Raw genomic sequence first — 27,021 nt, forward strand, 5'->3', positions numbered from 1 at the left:
TCTGGTTTTTGTAAAAGCAGAAACCTCAATGTCTATCACTAGGACAACAGACAGACTCCAGAATGTTTTATGGAATAGTATGCAGCAGTTTAAAGGAACGAGGTGTTTCCGTATACAAAGGCATGCAATCGCCTGTGTGAAAAAGGAAAATTGCAGAAAAATATCCACAAAACTATCTGCTGCACCTGTCAATCTTGTCTATGCTCACGCTAAGCTTCTTTGTCAACCACGGATGAAATATGTCTCTCTACAAAATGATGCTGTTCATGTTTAAGAGAAAATAAGAACACACATGCAGCAATGTCACCTATCCCTGTAATGATAAATATATACAGTAGGTATACATGTAGAAAATTGTTTGAAAAGGCGCCTTCAGATTTGGGGGTATGGGACTGATCTGGGGGCAGGGGAATGTCCACATATAAAGGAAATACAGGGATTTTTCCCCATATTACTACTGCTTTACTATCTCATGGGAACGCATTCACATGTAACTTGTAGGATACAGTATTAAGCTTGTTTTAATAAAAGACAATACACTTATTTTGGAGGGATGAAGTAACTTGCAGAGACCCCACTCTGCTTACTATTTTTTTTTTAATTTTTATTTATTTATGACAGTTACAGAGAGAGAGAGAGGCAGAGACACAGGCAGAGGGAGAAGCAGGCTCCATGCACCGGGAGCCCGATGTGGGACTCGATCCCGGGTCTCCAGGATCGCGCCCTGGGCCAAAGGCAGGCGCCAAACCGCTGCGCCACCCAGGAGATCTGCTTACTATTAAGACAACTATTTACATTGCTGTGCAAAAGCAGTTTTGCCTCCAAGTACACTTTGGATATATATTTTTTTCTCATTTCAATAGATGTTTATTGAAAACTTTTACTTATTTTTTAAAATATTTTATTTAAATTCAATTTGCCAACATATAACACCCAGTGCTCATCCCATAAGTGCCCTCCTCAGTGCCTATCACCCAGTCACCCCATCCCCCAAACTTTCTACATACCTTTGTTTCCCAGAGTTAGGAGTCTCTCATTTTTTTAAAAGATTTATTTATTTATTTATTTATGATAGACATAGGGAGAGAGAGAGGCAGAGACACAGGCAGAGGGAGAAGCAGGCTCCATGCCGGGAGCCCGATGCAGGACTCGATCCTGGGACTCCAGGATCACGCTCTGGGTCAAAGGCAGGCGCCAAACCGCTGAGCCACCCAGGGATCCCCGAGTCTCTCATGGTTTGTCTCACTCTCTAATTTTTCCCCACTCAGTTTGCTTCCTTCCCTTATAGTCCCTTTCACTATTTCTCATATTCTACATGAGTGAGCCCATATGATAATTGCCTTTCTCTGATTGACTTATTTCACTCAGCATAATACCCTCCAGTTCCACCCACATTGAAGCAAATGGTGGGTATTCATCCTTTCTGATGGCTAATATCCCACTGTATACATAAACCACATCTTCTTCATCCATCCATCTGTCGAAGGACACCGAGGCTCCTTCCACAGTTTGGCTGTTGTGGACATTGCTGCTGTGAACACTGGGGTGCAGGTGTCCTGTCATTTCACTACATCTGTATCTAGTAGTGCAATTGCTGGGTCATAGGGTAGCTCTATTTTTAACTTCTTGAGGAACCTCCACACAGTTTTCCAGAGCAGCTGTACTAGTTTGCATTCCCGCCAACAGTGCAAGAGGGTTCCCCTTTCTCCACATCCTTGCCAACATTTGTTGTTTCCTGTCTTGTTAATTTTAGCCATTCTCACTGGTGTGAGGTGGTATCTCATTGTGGTTTTGATTTGTATTTCCCTGATGGCAAGTGATGCAGAGCATTTTCTCATGTGCTTGTTGGCCACGTGTACACACACTTTGGATTTTGCATAACAGAAAAGTCTCGTAGGGCCTTTGCCGGCACAAAAAGATATGCACCCTGGCCTAAAGTCCATGTCAAATGAAGTGTCAAGGCTGAAGACTTCTGCTAGAAGTCTCCACCAACTGATGCGGGACAACAGCCCCATACAAAGGAACAGGAGCTTTGGTTTCCATTCTAAGTGGAAGGATAATCAGAAGCACGAGCCCTCCCAGCATCAGAGGGTCAGCCTCTTGCTGACTGGCCACTGTTGTCCACACAATGCACTGCAACTATAGTAATAATCATAGCAAACATTTACGGCTGTCCACCATGTGCCAGGCCCTGTGCTGGGGGCTCAATGTCAAGAGTCTTACTTCATCCTCATGATGATCTGAAGAGCAGAGCCTTGGTTCCCATTTAATGGATGAGGAAACTGAGGTCAAGATGGATTAAGAAAGGTTCTCAAGCAAACGACTGAAGAGCAGCTCTCCTTGACACCTGCCAATCTCAAGCCCGGGCTCTAGCCTCCACTCTGCACTGCCTCCCCAGCTCTATGAACTGGTGAATTTGGAGGGGTGGGGGTGGGGCTTTGCTCCAATTAATAAGTCCACATAGAGTCTCAAATTGGTATGTATTTATATTTAGGTGAAGGACCAAGTGATTTCTACAATAATGCTAAAGAGACACTCCTGTCTGACCCCTGAGAAAGGGCAATGGATAGAAAAGGACCTGGCCTTGCCACATTCAGGGAAGTGGGGACCTCCTCAGCCCACAGCATCACGGTGGTTCTGGGGAGCCCCGAGAGAGCAACGAAGTCACAGGTGAGTCTGCCAGGGGCATCAAGGCAGCTGTACCTCAACATCGCACTTTCCCGATTTGGGGCCTTTCTGCCAAAGCCAGAAGGCAAATTGCATGTTTTTGTGGTTCTATTTATTAACAGAGTCCCTGTTTATTTAGACCAGACACGTGGCGAGGGCCTTATATTGAGACCAACAACCCAGAGCCTGGAATTCCTACTCCACTTGCTACTGGGGGTCTTTTATCCCAGTCCCCTTTGATCCAGCAGCATGTGAGGGGCAGGGAAGAGGCAGGCAACCCTGTCTAGCAAGGCGAGGGAGACAGCACACCTGCCCTCCAGATGCGGTGAGCTCTTAGAAAAGGTAACAACGTATGTAGCAAATTTCCCCCAAAATTACAATTCTCAGAGAGAGGGGGTTAGGGAAATAAATTTCAGGAGAAGAGTGGCAGATGGGATAGATGGATTCAATTAAGACAAAGAACATCAAACAATTCCAGGGATGCCTCATTCTAATGGAATGTCATTCTCTCCTCCTCGCCTCCGGGGAGCTCCCAACAACCGTCTAGGTAGGAAGTAGGGTGCACACACAGTGCCTCGACCCCAGCGGGAGCTTAATATCCTCAAATGAGAGAGCTAATATTACCTCTTCTCTTTTCAATAATGAGGTAAAACAGCACATGAATCAGACTAAGTGAATGCAGGCTGCGTATTAGATGCACATCTCTCCAGAACCAGGTGTGATTCAGATTAAGGAGGTATTTTCCATCTCTGTGGACCTGATTTCTTTATTTGGTCTACGAAAGAGTCTCCTTTTTAATTAAAACAACCACTGTTATTTTTCTAAGAAAGATAAGAAAACAATAAAAATATTTACACCCTTTTTATCTTCCCAAAAGTTAATCATGAAGGGAAGAAGGTGTTATACCTTTGCTAGGCAGTTTTATCACATAGACGTTATATTAATATGCTTTAAATGACTGTTTGGCAGGTCTGTTTATACCTATTAAGAATGTATAAGATTCTTGTTGCCACTAGCAATCTTTGTAACTCTTTACTACCAAAAGGAATTCAAGTCTGCAATAAATCTGCCATATGTATAGTTGATATGTAAGTCTAGACATGTATATAATACTATATATGCACCACGTTGACCTCAGTTTTCATCAAAAGTCAAGTGTAAAAGTCTAGTAGCGTGATGAGCAATACTTCCTGCCTTCTCTGGCTCCCAGTGGTATAATTTAATTGACAGCCATGTTCTCCAGTTACTAAGTCACAGGTGGGTTAGAGTTTCACAAAGTTGGTGTTATTATCTCTAGAGTCGGTGGAATCACTGCAAAGCCGAGGGTGGAAACCGCAATTATACTCCAGAAGTCTAACTGCAGTAATGTATACGCGTTCTGGTTATCAGTTAAACAGGCAATGAATGGCTCCAACATCTGTCTGTTTTGTAGAGATGCTAACCCACTTTTTGGTTCCAGCCCATACTTTACTATGTTACAAACTCAAATGCTCCCAGCTAGAAGGGAATAATATTTAGGCTGTCCCACCAGCTTCAGGATGCTGTGTAGAAATAATCTCTACTTGAGAGATTTGGCTGGGAGAGTAAACTAATATTAAAATACTGGACTGTTGCCTTGTTTCTCTGAGACTGAGATGCCCTGACTCCTCTGGATGATAAGCTTCCTTTGGTTTCTTAGATTATCGAAAATGGTTCCTGAGAGAGGAGAATTTTCTGGCAGGTCCTAACCTTTGGGCTTGAGTCCCTTGATCACTTTACTCTCTACACACCTCAAGGAGGGCAGGGTTGTAAGGACACCAATGTGATAGCGTTGCTATCAGTAAAGACTTGTTCCCAACAGTTACATCATGACCTTGTCCTTGATGAATTCTTTCCATAAAGTAGTGATTGAGTTTAAATAGCAAAAATTTGAATGCCCAGGGATAAAGGTAAATTACAAAACTTGGCATGTAGGAGATTCTGGAGTAAACCAGTCCCACTGAGCTGGCAAGGATGATTCACAGCTCACAGGAAGTTCAAAAGAGGAACAAGGAGCATTGCTCAGACAATGTTGTTTTGTTATCTCATCACTTTATACACAAACCATTCTGTATCAGTTATGTATTCTCATGTAACAAGTTATCCCAGAATTTATCAATCTAAAACAGCAAACACCAATAGTTTACTCTCATAGTTTACAGGGGGAAGGGGGAAGGGAATCCAGGCATGACTTAACGGGGTGTCTCTGCTCCAAGGTCTCTCACATACGTGGGCCAGGGCTGTGGTCTCATCTCAAGGCTTGACTAGAGAAAAGAATGTTCTCAGTCACGTGGCTATTGACCGCACCTCATGGGCTGTTGGACCAAGGACCTCAGTTCCTCTCTGTTGGCCAGAGGCCTCCCCAGTTCCCTGCTACCTGTGCCTCTCCATAGGGCAGCTCACAAGATCAGTCTTCACCTTACCATGATACATCTTCCCCAATCTCTAAGGTGCAGAGCAAATCCTATCTTCTCTGTGACACATTTTCGGGTCATTCCAAACTAGATTTTAGTTCCCTGTATAGGTAGGCACAACTCTGAGAGACCATACTATTCACTGCCCTGGCCAGTCACTGTGTACTTGTTTTTCCAAGGAGTTGATAAGTTTCACACCTTCCTTCTTCCATAGAGACCACCAGACTGCTTCTCCATACTGGGCTAAGTCTCGTTTGTCTTCCTCTGTTGACGGCACTAGTCGGTGACAGGCAATATTGGTTGAAAAGATGGATGGATGTATGGATGGATGGATGGATGGATATTTGGAAGGAAATGTCAAGCACATTGTCTAGCATATCATAAGAAATCAAAAAGTAATAAATATCTGTTAATAGCACCAACTCTTAAAATGAGAATTCTCCACTTGCCGGCATGTTAGCCACTTAGTAGTGGTCCCTATGGAGAAACCCTTCCAAAGACAGCAGAGGCAAATCAAACTTGTCTGGGTCTGACAAAACACAAGCCTATCCACACAAACATCACAACTGAAGACCAGTCCATAGCTCCTCCTTCATTGCTCATCCTAACCCTGGCTTTGAGGCACAGGATGCCAAGTGTAGAGGCATTAGATAGATGGCATAGCCAGGACAGTCCAGAGCAACTTCAAATCAGTGTGCTTCGGCCACTGGGCAGAAACAAAAGTGGTAAGAACGAAAAGGGTACTGGGGAAAATAAAAAAGACATTGATTGTGAGGGAGTGCCCATATATTTTAGGTAATTCCTAGTAAACGAAAGGATTCAGAGAGAGAGAGAAAGAGAACGAGATACCAGAACTTTTAAGGCCTTTCTTGCCTACCCCTAGGGAGAGGAGGAGAAATCTCAATTAATGCACCAAACACCCAAAATGCAGAGGACATCTAACGCTTCCTTTCTAGCTGGCTAGCGCAGTTAAGCCTGGAGTGCTCCCGGGAGTCAGATTCCCGGCCGGAGGTTGCAGGCGCAGGTCGCTGATGGAGCCACCCTGGAATCACGGCAGGGAGCGCTGGAAACTGCTCCAGGGCTGGGCCCAGCAAGCAGCCCGCTCCGAGCGCTGAGGGTGCCCTCCCGCCACCGTGGCCCTGGAGCAGGGGCTGCGCCGTGGTTCCCGCAGAACCCGAGACACGCACCGCGCGCCGCGCGTCCGGGGACACCGCGACCCTGAGTTTTGGGCTTTGCAAGGTCCCGCCGCCTGAGATGGCCCCTGACTCGCCTGCTTCTTTTTCTTTTAAGCACCACTTCCATCCACCCATTGGTCTCAGCTCCCAAAGGCATCCGCGGACCCCCCCCCCCCCACGGTCCCCAGGTCCACCGTGACAGGAAAGAAAGGGTGAAGGGAGTGGGAGGAGAGCCGGGAGCTGGTCACCACCAGGGTCGCCTCCCGGCTTGGGATGCTCTTGGGGCTAACCTGTCCGGCTCCCCTCCACCCCCCACACGCCCCGGGCTGCAGGAGCGGGGGAGGCGGATGCTCGGAGGGGGAGAGCCCGTCCGGCTCCCCGCCCACCCGTACACCCAGCGGACCGCGGCGGCGGGGGTCTCCGCGGGGGCGCCTCACCGTGGACCACAGCGAGCCGGCGAGGGCAGGGCGCCGCAAGGGCGGCGTGCGGAAACTTTCCGTCGTCTGGAGGCCGCTCGGCGGGGTCGTGCCTCTCCCCGGCCGGCCCCCGCCCCCGCCCCCGCCCCCGCCCCCGCCCCGCTCGGTCTGCGCGCCGCGGCCCCTCCGACCCCGGCTCGGGCCTCCGGGCGCGCGAGAAGGCGGTGCCGGCGGTGACCGGGCGCAGCATCCCCGCGCCCGCGCGCACCGCCGCCGCCGGGGCCTGGCGCGCCGCCCCGCCCCTCCCCTCCCCGGCGGCCCCGCCCCGCCCCTCCCCTCCCCCGGCGGCCCCGCCCCGCCCCTCCCCCGGCGGCCCCGCCCCGCCCCTCCCCCGGCGGCCCCGCCCCGCCCCTCCCCGGCGGCCCCGCCCCTCCCCCAGCGGCCCCGCCCCTCCCTGGCGGCCCCTCCCCTCCCCCGGCAGCCCCTCCCCTCCTCCGGAGACGGCCCCTCCCCTCCCCTCCCCGGGCGCGCGGTCCCTCCCTCCCCTCCCCTCCCCTCCCCTCCCCGGCGGGCGGGCGGGCGGCGAGCTGCAGGCGCCTCTCTGCTGCCCCCCGCGGCCGCGCCCCCAGCGCCTGCTCGGGCTCCGGCTCGGGCTCGGGCTCGGGCTCGGGCTCGGGCTCGGGCTCGGGCTCCGGCTCCGGCTCGGGCTCGGGCTCGGGCTCCTCCCCCCGCCCCCCTGCCGCCCTCCCCTCCTCCTCCCTCCCGCCCTCCCCCTTTCAGAGCACTCAATGTCGGAACGTTCCGAAGATGACGTCGGAGCGTTCTCGAATCCCGTGTCTCTCGGCTGCTGCTGCCGAAGGAACAGGGAAAAAGCAACAAGAAGGAAGAGCAATGGCGACACTGGATCGCAAAGTGCCCAGTCCGGAGGCGTTTCTGGGCAAGCCCTGGTCCTCCTGGATCGACGCCGCCAAATTACACTGCTCCGACAGTAAGAACCCCACCGCCTCCTCCTCCTTTTATTATCCTGTAACCTTTCCATTCACCTAGAGCCACTGGGAAAAAGTGTGTGTGTGAGAGAGAGAGTGGCCCCCGGTGTCGTCCATGCTTCTCCCTCTCTCCCTAAATAAATACACACAGAGACAGATCATCAATGCACAGAGAGAGGCCCTGCTGCCGGGGCTGGCTGTCTGTCTGTCTGTCTGTGCCGGGCTCCCCGTGGCAGCCAGCGGGGTGGGCTTTCACAGCCCCACGGTGGATCTGTTTAAAAGGCTACTCTGTTGCTGCTTGCATAGTTTTTTGGTACCTATCTGGGCCAGGTAGATGGCAATCCGGACTTGGGAGAAAATGTTGCATTGTCAATTTTTGAGAGATTTTCATGTACAGTATTTCTATCGATCTGTTTGCAAATAAACACTCTCCCTCCCCCCCACCCTCCTTGACTTTGGCTTTTCCCCCCCTTTTTGATCTTTTTTTTTTTTTTTTCTCCTCATTTTCTTTTCTCCTTTTCTTTTTCATCTGCAGATGTAGATTTAGAAGAGGCTGGAAAAGAGGGTGGAAAAAGCAGGGAGGTTATGAGGCTTAATAAAGAAGGTAAGTGGAGCTACTGGTATTTTAGTGTTAGCATGTGTGGCAGAGTCTTCACAGGATTTCGACTATAATGTGAATTGTTCTGCTGGGTACAGAGTGACTAAGCCTTGTCAAAAACCGAGCACGCCCAGGTGACTACTGCCTCATGTTAACTTCTTTCAAAGTATAAATACAACTGGGGGGGTAGGGGGGAGACTGTGGAAGGCAGAAGTTTACAGCACTTAAGTGGAGTCCACCTTTGGACCTCCTGATGCCTATCTGCCATTTACCTTTGGAGCATCACTGCCAAATGGTGGTGCTGGGGGGGGGGGTGGTGGTGGCTTGAAATCTTTGAAATGAGGAGCAGAGCTCCCTTCACCTGCATCCCAGCCTTCCTTGTGGGTAAATATACAACAGTTTAATGAGCCCCACATGGTCAGTCATTCTGGCAGCTACTTCTCCACTCTCCCCCCAAAACCATTGTACATGGCAGATCTTTGCAGCAAGTCACATTCGGCCCACTTTCTGTTTGGCCACAGATTGTTGAATGGCGGGCAGGGCCAGGGGCATCTGTGTGCGGGGCCCCCAGCCGGTTGCACATCCCTGTGTCCCCAGCATGGAAATAATATAGTACCTGAAATGGGACACAGTGAGCAGATAGGTCATCCCAGACGGAGGCAGGGGAGGGAAGCCACAGCCTGCTGGAACTGGGCATCAAACACACATGGTCGTCATAAATAAATCATATCCTGTTCGCGTTTGCAGGCCTGCCATATGTAACTCTGGTCTATGGGCTTCACATGGAGGAACTCCAGAGGCCACTTTCTGCTGAACAAACGGATGGGTTCATGTGAATTGGGATTTACTAACTAGTGTCTTGTAAACATGGTTGGCTGAAATTGAGGTGGGAGGAAGGCGTGAGGGGGGCAGAAGAGGTTGGTGGGAAGTGTTAGCGGAGTTCAGCCATAACTAGGCCGTGGGAGTATGGCTCATCCTAAACGAATGAGGGGAAGGCCATTTGGACTCCAAAGGATGGTCTCTCTCGTAAACCAGGATATCACCCTGTAAGGCAGTTAAAACCGACTTGGAAAGACGGAACTCATTTTGTGGATCACCACCTAAGACAGTCGGTTTTCTGTGCCCAGGGATTTCCTGACCATCATGCAGCGAGAGGAAAATTTGTGCTTTAGAAAAAATAGCATGGAGGTTAAAATGCATGCATATTCAAGGACAGATCTCTAGCATAGTGTTCCTGCTAATTAATCACTTTGGGAATGAAACCTTATTCTAGAGATGTTTGCCTCTAAATATCTTAGTGTGATCCTGCCATGTGCCTTTAGGATGCACAAGGGAACGATGTCGAGTGGACTTCTTACAAGTGGCAGCTTATTGGCGCTAAATGTCCACGTGTGTCGGCAACGGAAGGCATCACTGGAAATTGTTTTTCTTTACAAACTCTTCAGATCTTTAAGAGCTTGTGGAACTCTGTTGTTGTCAGACTACAGGCAATGGAAAGGTTTCCACAACAGAGGATGAGGTTGTGAAAACCTTTAAATAAGTTGAGTAGAGGTCATGGTATGGTACCGGTTGGCACCTCTCAGGCCTGGGCGACAAGTTCTGACTATACTGCACAAAACTCATGTTCGGCACCCTCCTCCCTGCTTCCATCTCAAAAGACTCCTGTTCTCAGATTCTCTTTGCCTCATGAGAAATAGATTCTTTTAAGGAAAAATGAAAAAGCTCTCCTTTCCTCAGAAGTCACAAGTGGTACATCCTGCTTATTATAGCCTTTGTCCTGTAAAGGTACAAAGATTTAGCTCCTAATTATATGCGTTTGCATTAAGGACACCCACTGTTCGGTGTAACATGCAATTGCCGAGTTCACCAAATAGCCATGTATGGGCTGAAATCTCTTTGTTCATGGGCCTGATGGAGCAAGCTTGGGTTAGCAATCCCCAAAGGTCTTCCTGGTAGGTGCATGCAGTTTTCTTCATAGGTAGAGGAAGGATACAGTAGTAAATATCTATTCTCCCCCCACCCACCTCCCCTTCCATGGTGAGGAATCTAGGGTCCTGCTGGGACTCTGTGTCGGTATGTTTGGTTGTCAGGGTGTCCAGAAACACTGGTTGCATTAGTCTAGCTGTGGGTCTTCTTGTCGGAGTCCCCTTGTGAGTGGCCTCAAGATGGATATGTGTTTGTGGATGGGTCTCCAGGACACAAAGTGACCCAGGTGTGATTGTGTTTCTCCACATGTGTGGGATGCAGAGATGGGCCATGTTGCTGTTGGCAGTTAGCAGGTCTTGAAAAGAAGTTTGGGCTTTAATGGCAGCGAATGAGTTAGGAATTCCAAGTGAGAAATGAAGGAACGCAATCCACATTTTAATATGTTTTAAGTCGTAAAAGAAATATTTACCGTTTTAACCATTTTAAAGAATACATAATTCAGTGGTGCTAGGTACATTTCCAATGCTGTACAGCTGTCATCACTATAGATTTCCTGAGCTGTAGGAACACTGTAGCCATTATACAATAACGCCCCTAGCTCCTCCCCCAGCCCTGAAAACCTCTGGTCTACTGTCTCTGTGATGCCTATTTTAGATCCTCTCTCTCTCTCTTCCCCTTTCTCTCCCTCTCTCTCTCTCAAATGCAGTATTTGTCCCTTTGTGTCTGGCCTATGTCACTTAGCATAGCAGCTTTATCGTTCATCCACGTTGTAGCAGATGTCAGAATTTTTTTTCCTTTTTAGGGCTAAATAATATTCCATGGTGTGTATGGACCGAGTTTTATTTATCCAGCCATCTGTTGATGGGCATTTGGCTTGTTTCCACCTTTTGGCTGTAGTGAATAACGCTGCTGTGACCGTTGTTGTGATAGGATGTTTTATAGATGCAACTCAGGGAGGAAGGTTAGGCTGGAAATGCCAAAGGAGATATTTTGGCTTCTGCCTCTCTCTGGCCACAGCCTCCAAAGACACAGAAAGGACTTGCAGGTGTTTAGAATAGCCCGACTTTGGAATGTGCTCCCTTCTTCATTCCTCATTCTTTTCACCTTTGGTGGCTTCAGTCTTCCACCTATATCAATATGAAACATTAACCGAATGCTTCAGAATTTCTTCAGTGAATTCTTCGCATTCGTGTTATTTCCTCCAAAGTTAGCGAAAATCACAGGCAAGAAGAATTTGACAAACAGCCGTGAACCTTTCCAGGTCATCACCTGGGTTCAGAAGGCGTCTTGAACTCCATGCTTGGATGGGGTGGTGTGGGGTTACGCCAAGGGCAGCCTAGAGCATGAAGGGAGCAGGAGAGTGGGCTCCAGGGCAGCTTCCCCTGTATGACCTTGGGAACTTCGGTTCCCTTCTCTGGGCCTCTTCTCTCATGTGTAAAGTAAGGGAGTGGGTTTACACATCCCCTAGGGTCCCTTTGAAGCTACCGAACCTGACTTTGTCTACTGAATGTACCCCTATTTGAGATCCAGCCGTACACAAAACCATAACACGTACACAAAAACACACAGGCTGTTTTTAAAGAAACAACAACAAAATGAGGCCCTCACATTAAAAATATCTTAAACTACTACAAACCGGACTATTTCCTCAATTTATAACCTCTTGGTGGCAAACTTCACTGCATCTCCCGCATAAGCAAATCATTTGTGAAGAATGTGGGGCCTTTAGGACTGGGAGCACTGAGTTCAAAACCCAGGCGTATGTGTTCCCCCAAAGTGGAGAGTAAGTGGACCTCAGTCAGCCTGGACCAATGAGACACTGAGATTCCCTAAGAAGGAGGTCCTGGAAACCTTATTAGTCTCATCTAAGATGTGAAATTCATCTATGATAGAAAATTCTAAGGAAGGCCATTCATCTAGCTAACCTTTTAAAATAATTTTCTCTCTCTAGCTTCGTAGATTTATCTGAAGCCTTTTTTCCAGCTAATTGGGAAAAAGCTCTGTGATTTAGAAGGATGGTCTTCTTTTCTCATTGCTTCACCTGAACTTTTTTTAAGGATGTCAATTCATAAATCGGGAGCAGGGTGCATATGGCTCATAAGTGCCGAGATCTATATAAAATAGAGATGGTAACAGGGTTATAAGGATTGAATGAGATAGTACAAAAGTGCTTCCAGTGTACAGTAAGCACTTAATGTTTGCCTTTATTCATTTTTTAACTGTTACTATGATTATCATTATCATTTCTTAATGAAACTAGTTCTAGAAAACTTTATTATTAAAGTTAACTAGGCTTTTCAACTTCCCAATGACGAATGAGAGATACTGTATCAGTAATTTCATTTTTAGAGTAAACCATGTTATAATTTTATAAAGCTAATGATTTTTTAAAAACCGATTTCTAGGATGTCCATGTGTTTAGTAGAGTTCAGTTAACATGTAGTCATTGATAACTTTTATCAGGAGCCAGAAAAAAGTACTTAGGCAGTTTGGGGCCTATGGCTAAGAAGGGTTTACAGAGTTCTCTCTGGGGACTGATGAGATGTAAACAATAATTTTAAAAATGATCGATCGGTAACTTGTTTTATCTGGTCACTGAGACAAGAAAGTGCTCAGGAGATCCTTGTTTGGGTCTTTTGGAAGCCTACACTGGTTACTTTGGGCTTTTGTCTGTGTTTTAATGTTCCCAGATGTTTTGACTTGATGGAGGTGAACTTGTGGAATGCTTCCAAGTTGGAAATTGTTCTGGGGCCAGTAAGATCTTGCCACGACTATAAGAGTTTGCAACTCTCCCCTGAGATGCTGGCAGAGTTGGGCTGGAATATAGGAAGAAGCCAGGAACATGGGAACATGTTCAGCTTAGGTTCAGGAGCCTTGCAATTGTGCCTGGATGGGAGCATATTGGGGGCAAAGATGATAGCTGACCTGGAAGAGTGAAGTGTTCTTAGAAGCCAAGCCAGGGAGGCCAGCGACAAGTAGTAGAGATTTATGGGAATCTGCAGGCGGCTTCCCTTTGTCATTATACAGACAACTCCGTATCTATGCTAATAGGAGATGAGAAGACACCACAGATTACAGGTCCACAGATTACACAGATAAACTTCATTTTTGCCATTAATTTCAACTTCCTTGTCCATTTTCCCTACAACCTCCCCTTTTGCTAACAAGCAGCAGCATTTGTTCGCTTTGGCGTTTCATTATTATCTCTCTTGTCTCGCCCAGAGTTTGGGATGAAAGGACAGGAGAGATGGAGTGGCCTCCAGGTGGTAGGGAGGCAAGCTGGAAAGGAAGAGAAAGACTTGGAGAGTGAATAAGCTTTGTCGTTGCCTCCAACTGATGGCGGGGGGCTGGGGGTGGTGCTGCAAGGACCAAGACCCTGAAGCTGAGAGAGGAAGCATTTTCAAAGCCATCTAGTTTGGAAAACATAAAGCTTCTAAAATGAGTATTTCTTCATACATACAAGCATTTCCATGTGCCCGGGTCTTCATGTGGAGAAAATGTGGCTCTGGTTCCTTCCAAAACAGGAAGTTCGGGCACAATTCGAAACGCTGTATGTGAATTTGGCTTCTAAGCACAGTTCACTGTGCTGGGTTCTCATCATATGTCATTCTAAAGAATGATTTTTTAAAAAAATATTTTATTTATTTATTTGAGAGAGTGAGAGCATGAGCAGCGGGGAGGGGCAGAGGGAGAGGGAGAAGCAGACTCCCCACTGAGCAGGGAGCCCAGTGTAGGACTCGATCCCAGGACCCCAGGATCATGACCTGAGCCGAAGGCAGACGCTTAACTGACTGAGCCACCCAGGGGCCCCAAGAATTTTTTTTAATCTCTAGAAGATCTCTAATAGACTTTTATACACATACAGCCATTTAAATACTTCTTATTTTCTTTAATAATGTTCACAGGTGGGCAGCCCAGGTGGCTCAGTGATTTAGCGCCGCCTTCAGCCCAGGGCCTGATCCTGGAGACTCAGGATCAAGTCCCATGTCGGGCTCCCTGCATGGAGCCTGCTTCTCCCTCTGCCTGTGTCTCTGCCTCTCTCTCTCTGTCTCTCATGAATAATAAATAAAATCTTAAAAAAAAAATAATGTTCACAGGTTATGAAATCCAAAAGGGTATACGATGTAAAGGAAGTCTCCCTTGTCCCTCCCCTCATGCCTTGTTGCTTCCAGTAGATTCATACACAGTTTTTTCTTCTCGCTTCCCCCACCTGGACGATGGCATCCTATAGGTACTGTGTAGTGTCTCGCCGTGACCGCTCATCTTACGGAGTGGTCCATATCAGCTCCTAAGGAGCTACCACATTTGCTTTTTTGGTGCCTGCATCATGGGATGGTAATGTAAGCCTCTGAGTGTCTTGCTTAGTGTTTAATAGCCCCTCCTGCTTCCCTGGCCCCCGTCATGCATTTGAGACTGCATGAGCTCTCACAGTGTGCGAGCACGGGGCCAGGCCTAGGGAGACAGCCGTGAAAAAGCACAGCCTCTGCCTCATGGCACTTCCATCCTAGCAGCAAAGGTGGACATTTAAGAAGTCATGGTGACTTTGGTGATTGCTCTGAAAGGGAAAATCAGGGTGCCGTCGAAAGCCATGTTGGAGAGACATAACTTGCATTAGGGGCTCAAGAAAGGCCTTCCTGAGGAAACTTTATGTACGCCAAAACCTAGAGGACGAATGGAAGTTTCCATGTGCAGAGCTGGCCAGGATGGAGTTAAAGGAAGCAACATGTGTGAAGGCCCAAAGTGTGAAAGAATATAGAATGTTCTAGAATGGCACTACTTCTTTGTGGTGAGGGACTGTCCTGTGCATTGCAGACTATTTAGCAGCATTCCTGCCTCTACCAGTAGAGTCCAGTGGCTCCTCTCCCAAAAACGTCTCTAGACATTGCCAAAGTTACACTGGGGGTGGGGCACAATCACCCTGAGGGAGAATCGCTGGTGAAAGGGGAGGCTAGAGACTAAGATGTTCACAGAAATATTCTCCTACTGTTTGTCTACGTCTGGAGCCTACATGGCAGTGAGTCAACCACAGTGAATACTCAGCAGGTGTATATGGAGCTGGGACTGGCCCCGGCACTGAGCTGCATTTAGGAGGACCTAAAGAAAGAGGACTCCCTCCCTCAAGAAGCTCCCCTCCAAAGATTTCCAAGATGACTCCTCCAAACCTCCAGCTCCATTCTGTCATAAATGGTGCCAGTAGTGAGATTCAGGTCCTATCCTAATTCTGGGTGGCCCAGCCCTCCCTCCCCGTGGGTAGGGGAAGACCCCAAGGCGCCAATTCTGATAATGATGGCATTTACTGTATGGTGGCCCCTGATGTCAAAAGCACCATGGTGAAGCATTCAGGATTTTAGTTTATATTTAAAGTCAAGCTGGAAATACAACCGGCTTCCTGTGCAGTTTGATTACCCAGGGGATTTGTCTGAAATGGGGATGCACATGATGGAGAGCCACGCAGCTGGTTTCAGGATTTCCATGTTAAAGATTAGGAGATAGGATGGGCAGAGGAGGTCTGATTGCTGAGGACTTCTGACCTGTATCCCCAAGTGGTCTGTGGCATTCTTTAGGACCATAAGGCCATGTTCACTGCAGCCGGTGGTTCTCGGGCTGGCTGCCTCTGCTTTCTGAAGTGATTTAGAAAAATGAGGTAGATGAGATTTCTGCATGGTTTTCTGCGTACGTTGTGTTTCTATCCTTTGGGCTAACCTTTCTTTCATGACGCTTGATTTCATTCATGACATCCTTCAGAAGTAGACATAAAGTGGTAGTGGCAGACACAGTGAGGCCCTGTCCCAAATCCCTTTTACCCATGAACCCCACAGGCTGAGCTAGCCTGGTGCTTACATCTGCAAGCAAGGATCCTTTAGTGCAATAAGAATGAGGTCGCCAATATGGTGGCATGCGTCCTTCCTGACTCCACTCCTCCTCATAAGAACAACTAACAACTATTTGTGAACAAGACACTACTGGGAGGTTCTGAGAACATGAAGGTGAGGCTGAAGGGCCCCCTGTACCACAGAGAGCAAGACGGACTGCAGTGGAGGGTAAGAGGAGCACTGCTCACTGACCGCATTGGCCCTCCCCCAGGCTAGCACAGCACCACACCGAGAGGTTGCCTTGAGCCAAGGCACCTCCAGGGAGAAGAGAAGTGAAGAGGGTGGCAGGGGACATGCAGCTCTTGGGAGTCCTCTCTCCCGTCTCACCCCACAGGGGGAATCTGTGAGGTGCATTAGGGGGAATGCTAATTCCCCCACACTGGGAATCCAGTTGTGACTAATAATCCAACATAGCCGTAATGGAGGGGGAGACGGTTAGCCACTGGGTTGGCCTTTGTCCAGTTGTGGAAACCAAATGTCCAGGACTGTGTTCCACATTTCTTGCTCCTAAAACTCTTGGTGCAACGTTGTGTCGGTGATGCGCTCCAGCTAATGCTGCTTGGCTGGCTTTCTCTCATTCTCTCCTGTGGCAGAATTAGGATTGGCCACGTCAGCCAAACGGACCTGGCTTGGGACCCTGAGGCACTTGAACTAATGATGAGAGGCTGGGAAATCCCTTCCTGCAAGTGGGCTGAGGCTGAGGACCCTTACCGTAGAGGGGCTAACCTTGGCTCACCCCAGTTGCCTCTACGTGAAGCTGGAGGAAAGCTTTTGTTTTTATGTAGATGCTTTATCCCTGTACCTGTGGTTTCATGACACAGTCCCACTGCCAACTTTAAAGGATCAGGTGCTTAAATAAAAAAGGAAGCCAAATAAGTACTCATTAGAGCAGGACAGAGTGGTACCAGGTCACCAGAGTGGGGAAGATAAAAATGACTCCGTGGTGGGTTCTTTGAGCATGGAAGTACTTAGCAGGGTATCTGTTGGATGGAGCAAAATGTGATTCTCTGGCTGGAGCTGGGGAGCTGCCCTGCCCCAGTGCACCAGTCATGGATGCCTGGGTCATGGATCCCTGGACTGGGCGTGGGGAGGCAGGCCCCCACAAACTGAAGCTGCTAACCAGGGTATAAAGGTAATTGAGACACATGCCTAGTTTGGTCCTATCAGATCAAGGAGGAATCTGGCTCTTTTTAAGAGTATATTGGGCACAAACAGGCTGATACTGTATATTCCACTTATGTGAGATTCGTAGAGTAGTCTAAATTCATAGAGATAGTAGAACCGTGGTTGCCAGGGGCTGGGGAGAGGGCAGAGAAAGGGAGACTTAGTGTTTAATGGGCGCAGAGCTCCAGTTGGGAGAGATGAATAAGTTCTAGAGATGGATGGTGGTGACAGTTACGAGGCCGTGTGAATATACTTAATGCCACTGAACTGTACACTTAAAAATGGTTAAAGTGGCAAATTTTATGTTATGTATATTTTAGCACTGAAGTGCACTGGCATTGCAGACTGGGAAGTTCTGCGGAGCGTTACTTAAATCTTGCCTGTGCTCCTTATTACTAGCTGTGGAGTAAGATACTTCTCTGAACCTCTAATTTTCTCTTTTTCAGAATAGGAATATGCTCTCGGGGTTGTTGTGAAAATAAATGAGATACTACCTGGCATACAGCAGGTACTCAATAATGTAAGCTCTCGTTACGAAGTTGTTGCTTTTATCAGGCATTTGGGTCCTCGTCTTTGCCTTGGCAGAGCTGCCCCTTCTGGGGGCGAGGCAAAAAGGACTGCTCCATGAACGTGCCTAGGGTTTGCTAGGCATCTTTTGGTTAGTCCCTGGCTCTTTGAGGATGCTGGGAATAAGATCAAAGGGAGTTGGACTGATCCCTGTGCTACTAGTTTTCTGAGTGAACCAGTTTCAGTTTTTCAAAGTATGGTCATTCTAGGGACCCTGCATCAGAATCCCTAGGTCCTTAGCCTCCCAGGCTGTGGTCGTACTGACTCAGAAGGACTGGGAGTAGAGCTCAGGAATGTGCATTTTAAACAGGCTCTCCAGGTGGCTCTGCTGTTCACCAGAACTTCTGAACCACTGTTTATTGGCTATGAGAAGTGGCTTTCCACTCTGCCCACCTTGAGAATCCCTTGCTGAAGCTCTTTAAAGACAAAAACACGGGACCACTCCTAGAGATTCTGACTCCATAAGTCTGGTTTAAGAGGTTCTAGGGAGCTGCTTATGTGTCTTTAAAAACGACAATCCTTGCTGCCATTTACTGGGCATTGACTGGATGCCAGGCACAGAGCTAAGTGTGCATTTTTTCATTTCATCCTTATGACCACACTATGAGGTAATTCCTATTATCCACCCCATTTTAAAGACTGGAAACTGGGGCTCAGAGAGGTTAAGTGATTTGCCCAAGGTGATACGGCTGAGAAGTAGTAGAGCTGGGATTTGAACCCAGAGATAGGCTGATTCCAGATTCAAGCACTAGGTCACAGGTTTGCCTGGGTTAGGACTAAGGTGAGGCAGGCAGGACCCCCAGGACACACATTTCAGGAGGTGCCTCCCTAGCCTCACCCTGGGACCAGCCCCACAATGGAGAGCGTGTCCTTTAAGCAAACTGGTTCCAGTTTCCTTTCCCCTCATGTGGGTACGCCTGCAGAGAGGGCCCCACGGTTCCCCACCCCAGTGAAACGCTGCCCCCCTTCCCTCAAAGGCCCAGCTCCCCGGCCTCTGTGGTCGGAGTCCTGGCCCCAGGGAAATCTCAGGAGCTGACTCAAACTGTGCCTTTTTGGGAGAAGGTGATAGCAAAGATGGTTGCCAAGCAACTCCAGGGGCATCTCTCTACAGTGATGATTTCTCTCTTTCTTCCCCCCCTCCCCCTTTTGAACATCTTCTAGGCTGCTCTGTAGTTACTCTGTTGTTAGTGTTTCCATGAAGGGTGCACTGCTTTGGATGATGGAAGGAAGATGGCTTTTCAGTACCCACCACCTCCAAGGTGTCCTTTTGATGGGTGATGTGCCTGCTAAGTGGGTGTGAAAGACCTCTGCCTTCCTCAGCCACACTCACACCCTTGTTGTCACTGGCTCTGAGGGGACTGGAGCAGCTGAGAAAGGCATGAGGCCAGGGTCAGGGCGACATGGTCACGTTTGGTTCTGTGGCTTTGGACTATACATACTCTTCATTACCCTGGGCACTTAGCCTTTTGCCCACGATGACCGGCTGGTCCCGGTGGAGCTGGTGTTTCTCTTTGCCTGTCTGTCTCTGTCTCTGTCTCTCTCACTTGCTCTCAGTGGTTTCACAGATCAGAAGAGCTCTTGACATCAGAAGAGCTGTCCCCTCTCCTGCTTGGTCACCTCATCAGCGTGGGGTTTCAGGTGACCTTTGATAGGCCCCAGGCCCCTTGGTCTGCTGGTGGGTGATTCTGTCCCTCTCAGCAGGGGCCAAGAACGTGTGGGATGGAGCACCTTCCACACGTGACAGAGTCTGCCCCAGACTGGCTGGAAGAAAGAGAAACACCAGAAAGCGAAACTGGTCCCATTTGGGTGAGGTTGACTCTATTTGGCTCCGTCCACCAACGACAGCCCTGTTAGCCCCGTCCCCAGACTCCGGGCCTCTTCTGTTTCTTCGTGCTGCATCCTTGCCCTTGACCATCGTGGCCTTCCTCACCATCCTTTGAGAAGCAGGGCAAGGCTGAAAGAGAACATGGGAATTCAGATGAGTCCTGCCACCGTCAGAGGCTCGGGCCAAACACTTAACGGCAGGAGACAATTGAGAATAAAGATACGTTCAGTTTTATGCAAACCCAGTAAGTAGATCCAACCTTAAACAGATTAGGAAGCTATTTGCTTTCCAAATGGAATTATTGGAGATTTCATTGCACAGTAGACTGCCCTAGAGCGTTTTGGGAATTATGCTTTATTTGCCAAAGTTTTGGTGGCACCCACCTCTACACCTCTTCAGTCAGCACCTCGTGTCCTGTCTGCCTCTCCCTCCAGAGTCTGCTCTGTGTCAGGCGAACCTGGCTCCCCGCTCACCCCGCAGATGTCCCCTGTGTGGTGACTCTGGTAGGCCTGCCTCCAGGCCCGGCCTCCTCTCCACAGAGGGCTCCCTTCGCAGCCCCCACGGGTGTCCTTCAGCACCCCGAGACTCCCCAGGCAGGCGCAGAGCCTCCGCTGTGTCTCCCCTTCTCCACTGTCCTAAGAACCTCCCGTTCCTCCTACCCTCCCGCTCTTGTCCTACGAGTGAGTCTCTGCCCCTCTCCATTTCTTTCGACTCTCCCTGCCCCCACCCCAGGCAGGCCTGCCTTGTAGTTTTTTTTTTTTTTTTTTTTGTATAATAGCTGCTTAATTGGTGTCCCTGACTCCGTCTTCCTGCATACCACTTCAAAATTAATCTCCTAAAAAGTCACGTTTTATCAGGTTGTTCCTCAAGTGAAAACCCTCCATCACTCCCCCAGTGACCACAGCTAATAGAGCATTCTGGGTCCTTCCCCACCTCGCCCCTCCCAATGCCACAGGTGACTTGCCCCTCACAGCCTCCAATGAGCCATGCTCCTTCCCAGCCCCCATCTCTGCCTCGGTCCTTTGCTTCTAGAGCCTTCCCCCCTAGTGACTGCTTCTCATGCTGCAGGGCCCAGGCCATGTTCTCTCTCCGAGAAGCCTCCCCGAGCCTCTCAGGCTGCACAGCCCAGACCTCCGCTGGCTGTACCCACCATGTACTTTGACCCTAGTCTTACACTTATGGCCATTCCATAGTCAACCAGACCATTCCATATTCGAGCAAACCATTCCGTTGTTGACCTGCTGAGGGAGGAGGGGCCATACATTCCCTTTTTCCTTCCTCAGATATTTCAAGCAACAGAGTCCTCCATTTCTGCGACACATCAAGTTTGCTGGTTGTTTTTTTTTTTTTTTTTTAAGATTTTATTTATTTATTCATGAGAGACACAGTGAGAGGCAGAAGCACAGGCAGAGGGAGAAGCAGGCTCTCTGAGGGGAGCCCGATGCGGGACTCGATCCTGGGACCCTGGGAGCATGACTTGAGCCGAAGGCAGACCCTCATCCACTGAGCCACCCAGGCACCCTGCATACAGTTTGTTTTTCAGGTACTGGTCTTGATGTACCTGTATTTTAATTTCTTCTCTTCCTTTCCTGTTTTTAAAACTGCAATTACATACAAATAGCAAAGAATTTAACCACCTTAATCATTTGTAAGGGTCCAGTTCAGTCGTGTTAAGTACATTCATGTTGTGCAACCAGCCCTCCAGAACTCCTGTCATCTTATAAAACTGAAACTCTGTATCCTTTAAACAATTCCACACTTATGCTTTCATTTTTAAAAGTAGTCTGGGGATGACTTACAAGTTTCTTTGATTTATCACCTGATATTTTAAAGTTGTTGAGATTCTAAGAATTGGCAGGACTCCTAAAGTTTCTGTTCAAGTGGATGTTTGGAGCAAGAATGTAAGAAGGCCCAGCTCAGCTTAGGGATTCCCCATGTGTCCCTCCTTCAGTAGTGAAAATTCAGTAGAAAAGTTGCTATAATTTGGGCCCAAAGTCACAGATAACCTCTGTGCAGCTTGAAGTTTCTCAGTTTAGGTTTGATGTAACCCCAATCCTGGACCCTTCTTTCTTTTTTTGCGCTTTTATTAATATTAAAATGTTCACACATACAAAAAAAAACCAAAATAATAGTGCTATGGTCCTTCATATAAGCACCACTTAGAGTTAAACACTAGTGCACATTTTATCATGCTTTCTTATAAAGATGTATATTTCTATGGCATTTGGAAATAAGTTGTACATACCATGGCACTTCACCTCAAAATATTTATCATTTTGACACATCTTGATTGTGTAACCTTGGGCTACTACTAACTTAAGTTCTCAGAACCTCATCTTATTATAAATATGTATGTGTGTTTTTGCTGAGCCATTTGGAAATATGTCGCAGACAGCGTGACACTTCACCTGTAAATACCATAGCGAACATCCCATTAAAAAAAAAGGCATCCTCCTGTATGATCATAATACTGGTATCACATTTAGAAAACTCATGGTAATCTCCTAATAGCACCTAATATCCAGTTCATATTCATATTTCTCCTGTTATTGTCCCAAAAACCTTTATAGCTGCTTTTTTCTTAGCTGTTTTTTAATGTATACAGCCAGATTCTATCAAGGTTCATGTATTACATTTGGTTTTAATCAGTTTTAATCTAGAATAGTGCCCCCCATATGTGTGTGTATTGGTATGTGTGTTTATGTGTGTATTTTTGTGTATACATCTATAAAACATTGCCATTTAAAATGCTTCACATTCTGTTAGTTCACTGCTCATGGTGTCATTTATCTTATTTTCTATGCCTTGTTTTTCCCTCATAGCAGAAGTTAGAGCTAAAGCCTCAAATTTAGCCTCTACATTTTGGCAAGAATGCATCCCAGGTGATTCTGAGCACTTCATTAGGCATCTCCCGATGTCAGGGCACCCCATAATCAGGTATTGGTCACTTGGTGAGGCGGTGCCCACCTCTCTCCATTGCAATGCTCTTTGCCTTCTGCAATTGGCATGTCATTCTGTGGGTGTGCTTTGGCACCAAGTGAATGCCCAGTTCCCTGATAAGAAATTTCATGGAACTGGCTTGGCATCCGTTGATAATCCTTGCCTGGATCACTTCTTTGGGAGTTGTAGAACGGTCGTATTCAAATTCTGTCATTTTATCTACATTTATTGGCTGACATTCTTCTATAAAGAAGACCTGTTTCTCATCAGTGGGGGTTACATTTTAAATTATGCCTAAAAATAAATAAATAAATAAATAAAAATAAATTCTGCCTAAAAAGGCAAGGTAAAAAAAAAAAAAAAAAAAAAGGCAAAGTAATGTTTTCCCCTCTAATTACCAATTTTCAGAGTAAGGAGTTAAACACCCATGATTCAAGCAAAGAAGGAACCAGAGCAAGGACTGGGCACAGCAGCATTTCAATAGGATGCATGAGTAGTGCAGAGACCCAAAATCAATAGGAAATTCTAGATAGACTGAGCTTTGCAGTGCAAACCTCAGAAGTAAAGTGTGACCACATCTTGGTTGACAGAGCATGAGTTTACAAACGTTGAGTAACATGATCCCACACACTTGTGACCCTCTTTTTTTAATTTGGAGAAGGAAGGAGATGATTACAGCTAAAATAATCTTTCTCCTACCTTTCAGTTGAAGCCCAGTGTTTAACCTGGGCCTGGCAAACAGCTGAAATTAAATGGTAAAGGATGAGTTATGAGGTTATGGAGCTACAGCAATGCATCCTGGATCATGGATTCACTAGGGAGTGACCAAATGCCCAGGCGCTGGGTAGGACTCTGTGCAGGATATAAAGGTACAAAAACCTTGGTCCCTGCCTTCCAGGAACTCTGGAACTTGGCCATGCAGTGGGCTGGAAACATTGACCACCTAGAGTGTGAAATGTGGCCTGAGTTCCCCGGGCACTCAGGGAAGGAAGATTCCAGTCAGCTGTCTGCATGACCTTTGGCCTGCAGGGGCTGTTTGGTTTGTGGTTCTATCAGGAGCACAGTGAAGGGCGTATAGTAGGAGCCTGTTAATATTTGAAGGATAGATGGATGAATGAATGACTGCTCCATCAGGGATAGGATTTGGACACTGGGGCACTCTACAGGGACGGAACAGCACAAGGAAAGCCCTGGTCAGGGCTGTGAGTTCCCCCAGAAAGTCACTTTTAGGAAAAGGAGTTATGGAGAGCCTTGGGCCTGCCATTAATACCGAGGAGAAACTGCTCATCATCTATTTCAGTTGTACACTTACTCCATATCCAACACAGTTCAGGTTTTTATGATGTAGAATTTTCAGGAAACATACTCATTTTTGGCTTGGTCATGTCTGTGTCTTTTGCTTTTTGCATTCAGTGTTTTGGGGGAGGGGTTGTTCTCTCTCTTACACAAACACACACACACACACCCTTTTAGGTCCTGCTGCCCAGTTAATCTGTAGATTCTTTTCCATCACAATCGCAAGTGCTGTGCTAGTAAATGTTTCACAACTTGCTCTCTGAATAAATGTGCACGTACACCTATGTTTATTATACATGTTACTGATGGGAGGCTGTTTCGCGTACAATTTACAAATAATAAAATATTTGATGCTCTTTATTACGAATTTCATATAGTCAGTTGATTCTCACAGAATGCTTTTGTTGATTTTTACTAAACCCTTGGATCCCCAGCCAACCTGAGATCAAACTTGACAAACAAGTGTAGCTCTGACATAAGTGTTGGGTTGGTATTCTCATGTAAGTCAGCGGGTAAGATGAAAGTGAAAGAACAAAGACATATGTTGGAACTTCACTCGATTGTTGGTGATGAGTGACTTCCTTGCTGAATTGGATAATAGTTTTCAAGTACTGAGAGAATATGTCCTCATTTTTTTGTGCTATTCACAATACAGCTATAGACATGTATACTTTTGAATCATTTTCTCCATCACTTATATTTAGATGACCAAAAAAAAAAAAAAAAAAGGAATCCAGCCCTGATTTGTAGCATTTGATAATTTCCGTGGTGTAAATTCCCACCACCATATTTTAGGCTATCGTGCAGTCACTGAACTCAAGAGTTGGGAAGAGGTATGTATCCAAACAACAGTGATACAAGGCTTCCACCACACGGATACAATAGATGTAAATAACTTTTAAGAGCAGCAGTTAGCAACCTATGGCCTATCATTGAAATCTAGCCTGCCACCTGTTTTCGTAAATAAAGTTTTATTAGAATGCAATCACACTCATTCATTTACATCTTGCTCTGGTCCCTTTGGCCCTTTAATGACAGAGAGGAGTGACTGAGAGGGACACTGAAAACCTAAAACCTTTACTCCCTGGCCTTTTTTAGAAAAAGTAGTCAACCTATGCTGAAAGCATAAATAATAGTAAAAGCAGCAAGATAAATAGGAACTGATAAATTTCAATATTTTTCTTAAGATCTATAACACATTTAATTGTAAGCTTATATAATTTTTAATAATTCAATAACTGGCTCACCAGATTCCTGAAAATTGAACAATAAGCTCTTGCACACGTCCAGGCTGGATCCAGCTCACCACTGCAAAGCTTTGAGGGCTTCTGCTTTTAGTGCCAGAAAATAAAACTGTCACTAGTAGGGAAGAAGCAGCTGACAATACCAGATTGGAGGGGGAGCCACAGCAAGAGGATTTGAACTACTTGAAATTGTGGTCTCATTGTCCACAGAAATCAGAAGACAGCATTTTTGAGGTTAGTTTTCATATAATTTTTCCCCCTTTTAGGATCTGGGATTGTTTTGGGTTTTCAAATGAGTTTTCTCTTCAGAGCAGATTTAGAAACTCAGTGCAGCATGCGTTCCTTTACCAAATTTTGTGAGCATCTGTCTCGAACCCGTGTAGCCCCTGACAGCCGCCCCACAGCTTCCAGAACTCCCACAGATGTTCTGTGTCCCGAGAAGGGCCAACTTCCTGTTGCCGGCCCTGTGAGCCAGAGGAGAGGTGGGTCCCACCAGTTGAGCGGCGCTGGGTTTTCCTTGCTGCCATTTCCTGCCGGTTGCCTCTGAATGGATTACAGATGGTCAGAGAAAGCCTTCTTGGCACAGCGAGAGGACCAGTCTCCAGTGCTTTGTGGGGAAGGATTTATAACAGGATGGCAGTTTATGCCTACCCAGAACAGGCCTGGCGGCCGAGGCCTGCCTGAAAAAACCAGCTGCCTGCAGGGCTGGGGTCTGTGGGTGGAGGAGATGGGCACCTTGATGTGGCACCTTTCATCCGGTGGGGTCTCAACCTGCCACGTGTCCAAAGGTAGTTGGCAGGTTGAGATCTCCTGTGGAGGTGTGTGCACCTGGGAGTTCGGAATTGGGGGCAATGTTCTGGTTGTGTCAAGCTCATTGGGGAAGTAGAATAAATCCTCCTGTCTTTTCAAAGTGAGGTAAACTCAGGCGTGCTTCCTTTTCTTTTTTTTTAAACCACAATAAAAGCAGATTTAATTCTTAAACTTTAAAAAATAAACAATATTTACTATTTTAACCATTTCAATGTGTTCAGTTCGGTGCACTAGGTACACGCACAGTGCTGTGCAGCTGTTACCACTAGCCATCTCCAGAAGTTTTCCGTTATCCCAAACAGGAACTCTGCACCCGTTAAACAATAAGTTCCCGGGATCCCTGGGTGGTGCAGCGGTTTAGCGCCTGCCTTTAGCCCAGGGCGCGATCCTGGAGACCCAGGATCAAACCCCACGTCGGGCTCCCAGTGCATGGAGCCTGCTTCTCCCTCTGCCTGTGTCTCTGCCTCTCTCTCTCTCTCTCTGTGTGACCATCATAAATAAAAACAAACAAACAAACAAACAAAAAAACAATAACTTCCCATGCTTACCTCCCCTCAGCCCTGGTAACCTCTACTGTCTCTATGAATTTACCTAGTCTAAGTACCTAGATAAGTGGAATCCTACAGTATTTGTCCTTTTGTGACCGGCTTATTTCACATAACCTAATGTCCTCAAAGGTCATCCCTATTGTGACATAGATCGGGATTTCTTTCCTTTCCAGGAATGGATAAGATTGCATTGTGTGCATCTACCACATTCTGTTTGTGCATTTCTCCACTGACGGACCCTTGGGCTGTCCACCTCTTGTGGCCACTGTGAGTTGTGCTGCTCTGGACGTGGGTGTTAGATGGAGCCAGATGGAGGAATCAGTTTGTCTGGGATGATTCCTCGGCCCTTCCAGTGTAACTCAGCTCAGGCACATCCCTTGGTCAAAGCTGCCAGGAACTCTGTGGCCCCCTCCAGGCATGGCAGCCAAGGGGTCAGAGGAACTGTACACTCTCCGGGCTGCATCTGTCCAGAGAGGGCACCTTTTCCTAATTTGCACAAGGACACTTTACTACCTAGAGGAGCCCCCCCAAGACTGAAAATCTAGAAGGCCAGA

The 27,021-nt window shown here is 47.3% G+C and overlaps 1 protein-coding gene and 1 long non-coding RNA gene across 7 annotated transcripts in view; one reads left to right on the top strand and one right to left on the bottom strand.

Annotated features, from left to right (window-relative positions):
* The window catches only part of LOC112661433 (uncharacterized), a 32,122-nt gene extending 25,291 nt beyond the window's left edge, over window positions 1-6,831 (bottom strand). The window contains exon 1 of the long non-coding RNA XR_007403611.1: window positions 6,712-6,831. This is a non-coding gene — a long non-coding RNA (uncharacterized LOC112661433). The remainder of the gene's footprint in view (window positions 1-6,711) is intronic.
* Window positions 6,832-7,463: 632 nt separating this feature from the next.
* ATXN7L1 (ataxin 7 like 1) overlaps window positions 7,464-27,021 on the top strand; it is a 243,104-nt gene continuing 223,546 nt past the window's right edge. For 5 of the 6 annotated variants that reach the window (XM_025449511.3, XM_025449512.3, XM_025449513.3 and 2 more), the window contains exons 1-2: window positions 7,464-7,678; window positions 8,212-8,280. In XM_025449511.3, coding sequence (XP_025305296.1) covers window positions 7,498-7,678; window positions 8,212-8,280 — 250 coding nt within the window. In that variant the 5' untranslated portion in view covers window positions 7,464-7,497. The remainder of the gene's footprint in view (window positions 7,679-8,211; window positions 8,281-27,021) is intronic. The other variant, XM_035701269.2, reaches the window with a different exon arrangement.

The sequence above is a fragment of the Canis lupus genome, chromosome 18 (assembly GCF_003254725.2).
Source record: "Canis lupus dingo isolate Sandy chromosome 18, ASM325472v2, whole genome shotgun sequence".
In the NCBI taxonomy this organism is placed as follows: Eukaryota; Metazoa; Chordata; class Mammalia; order Carnivora; family Canidae; genus Canis; species Canis lupus.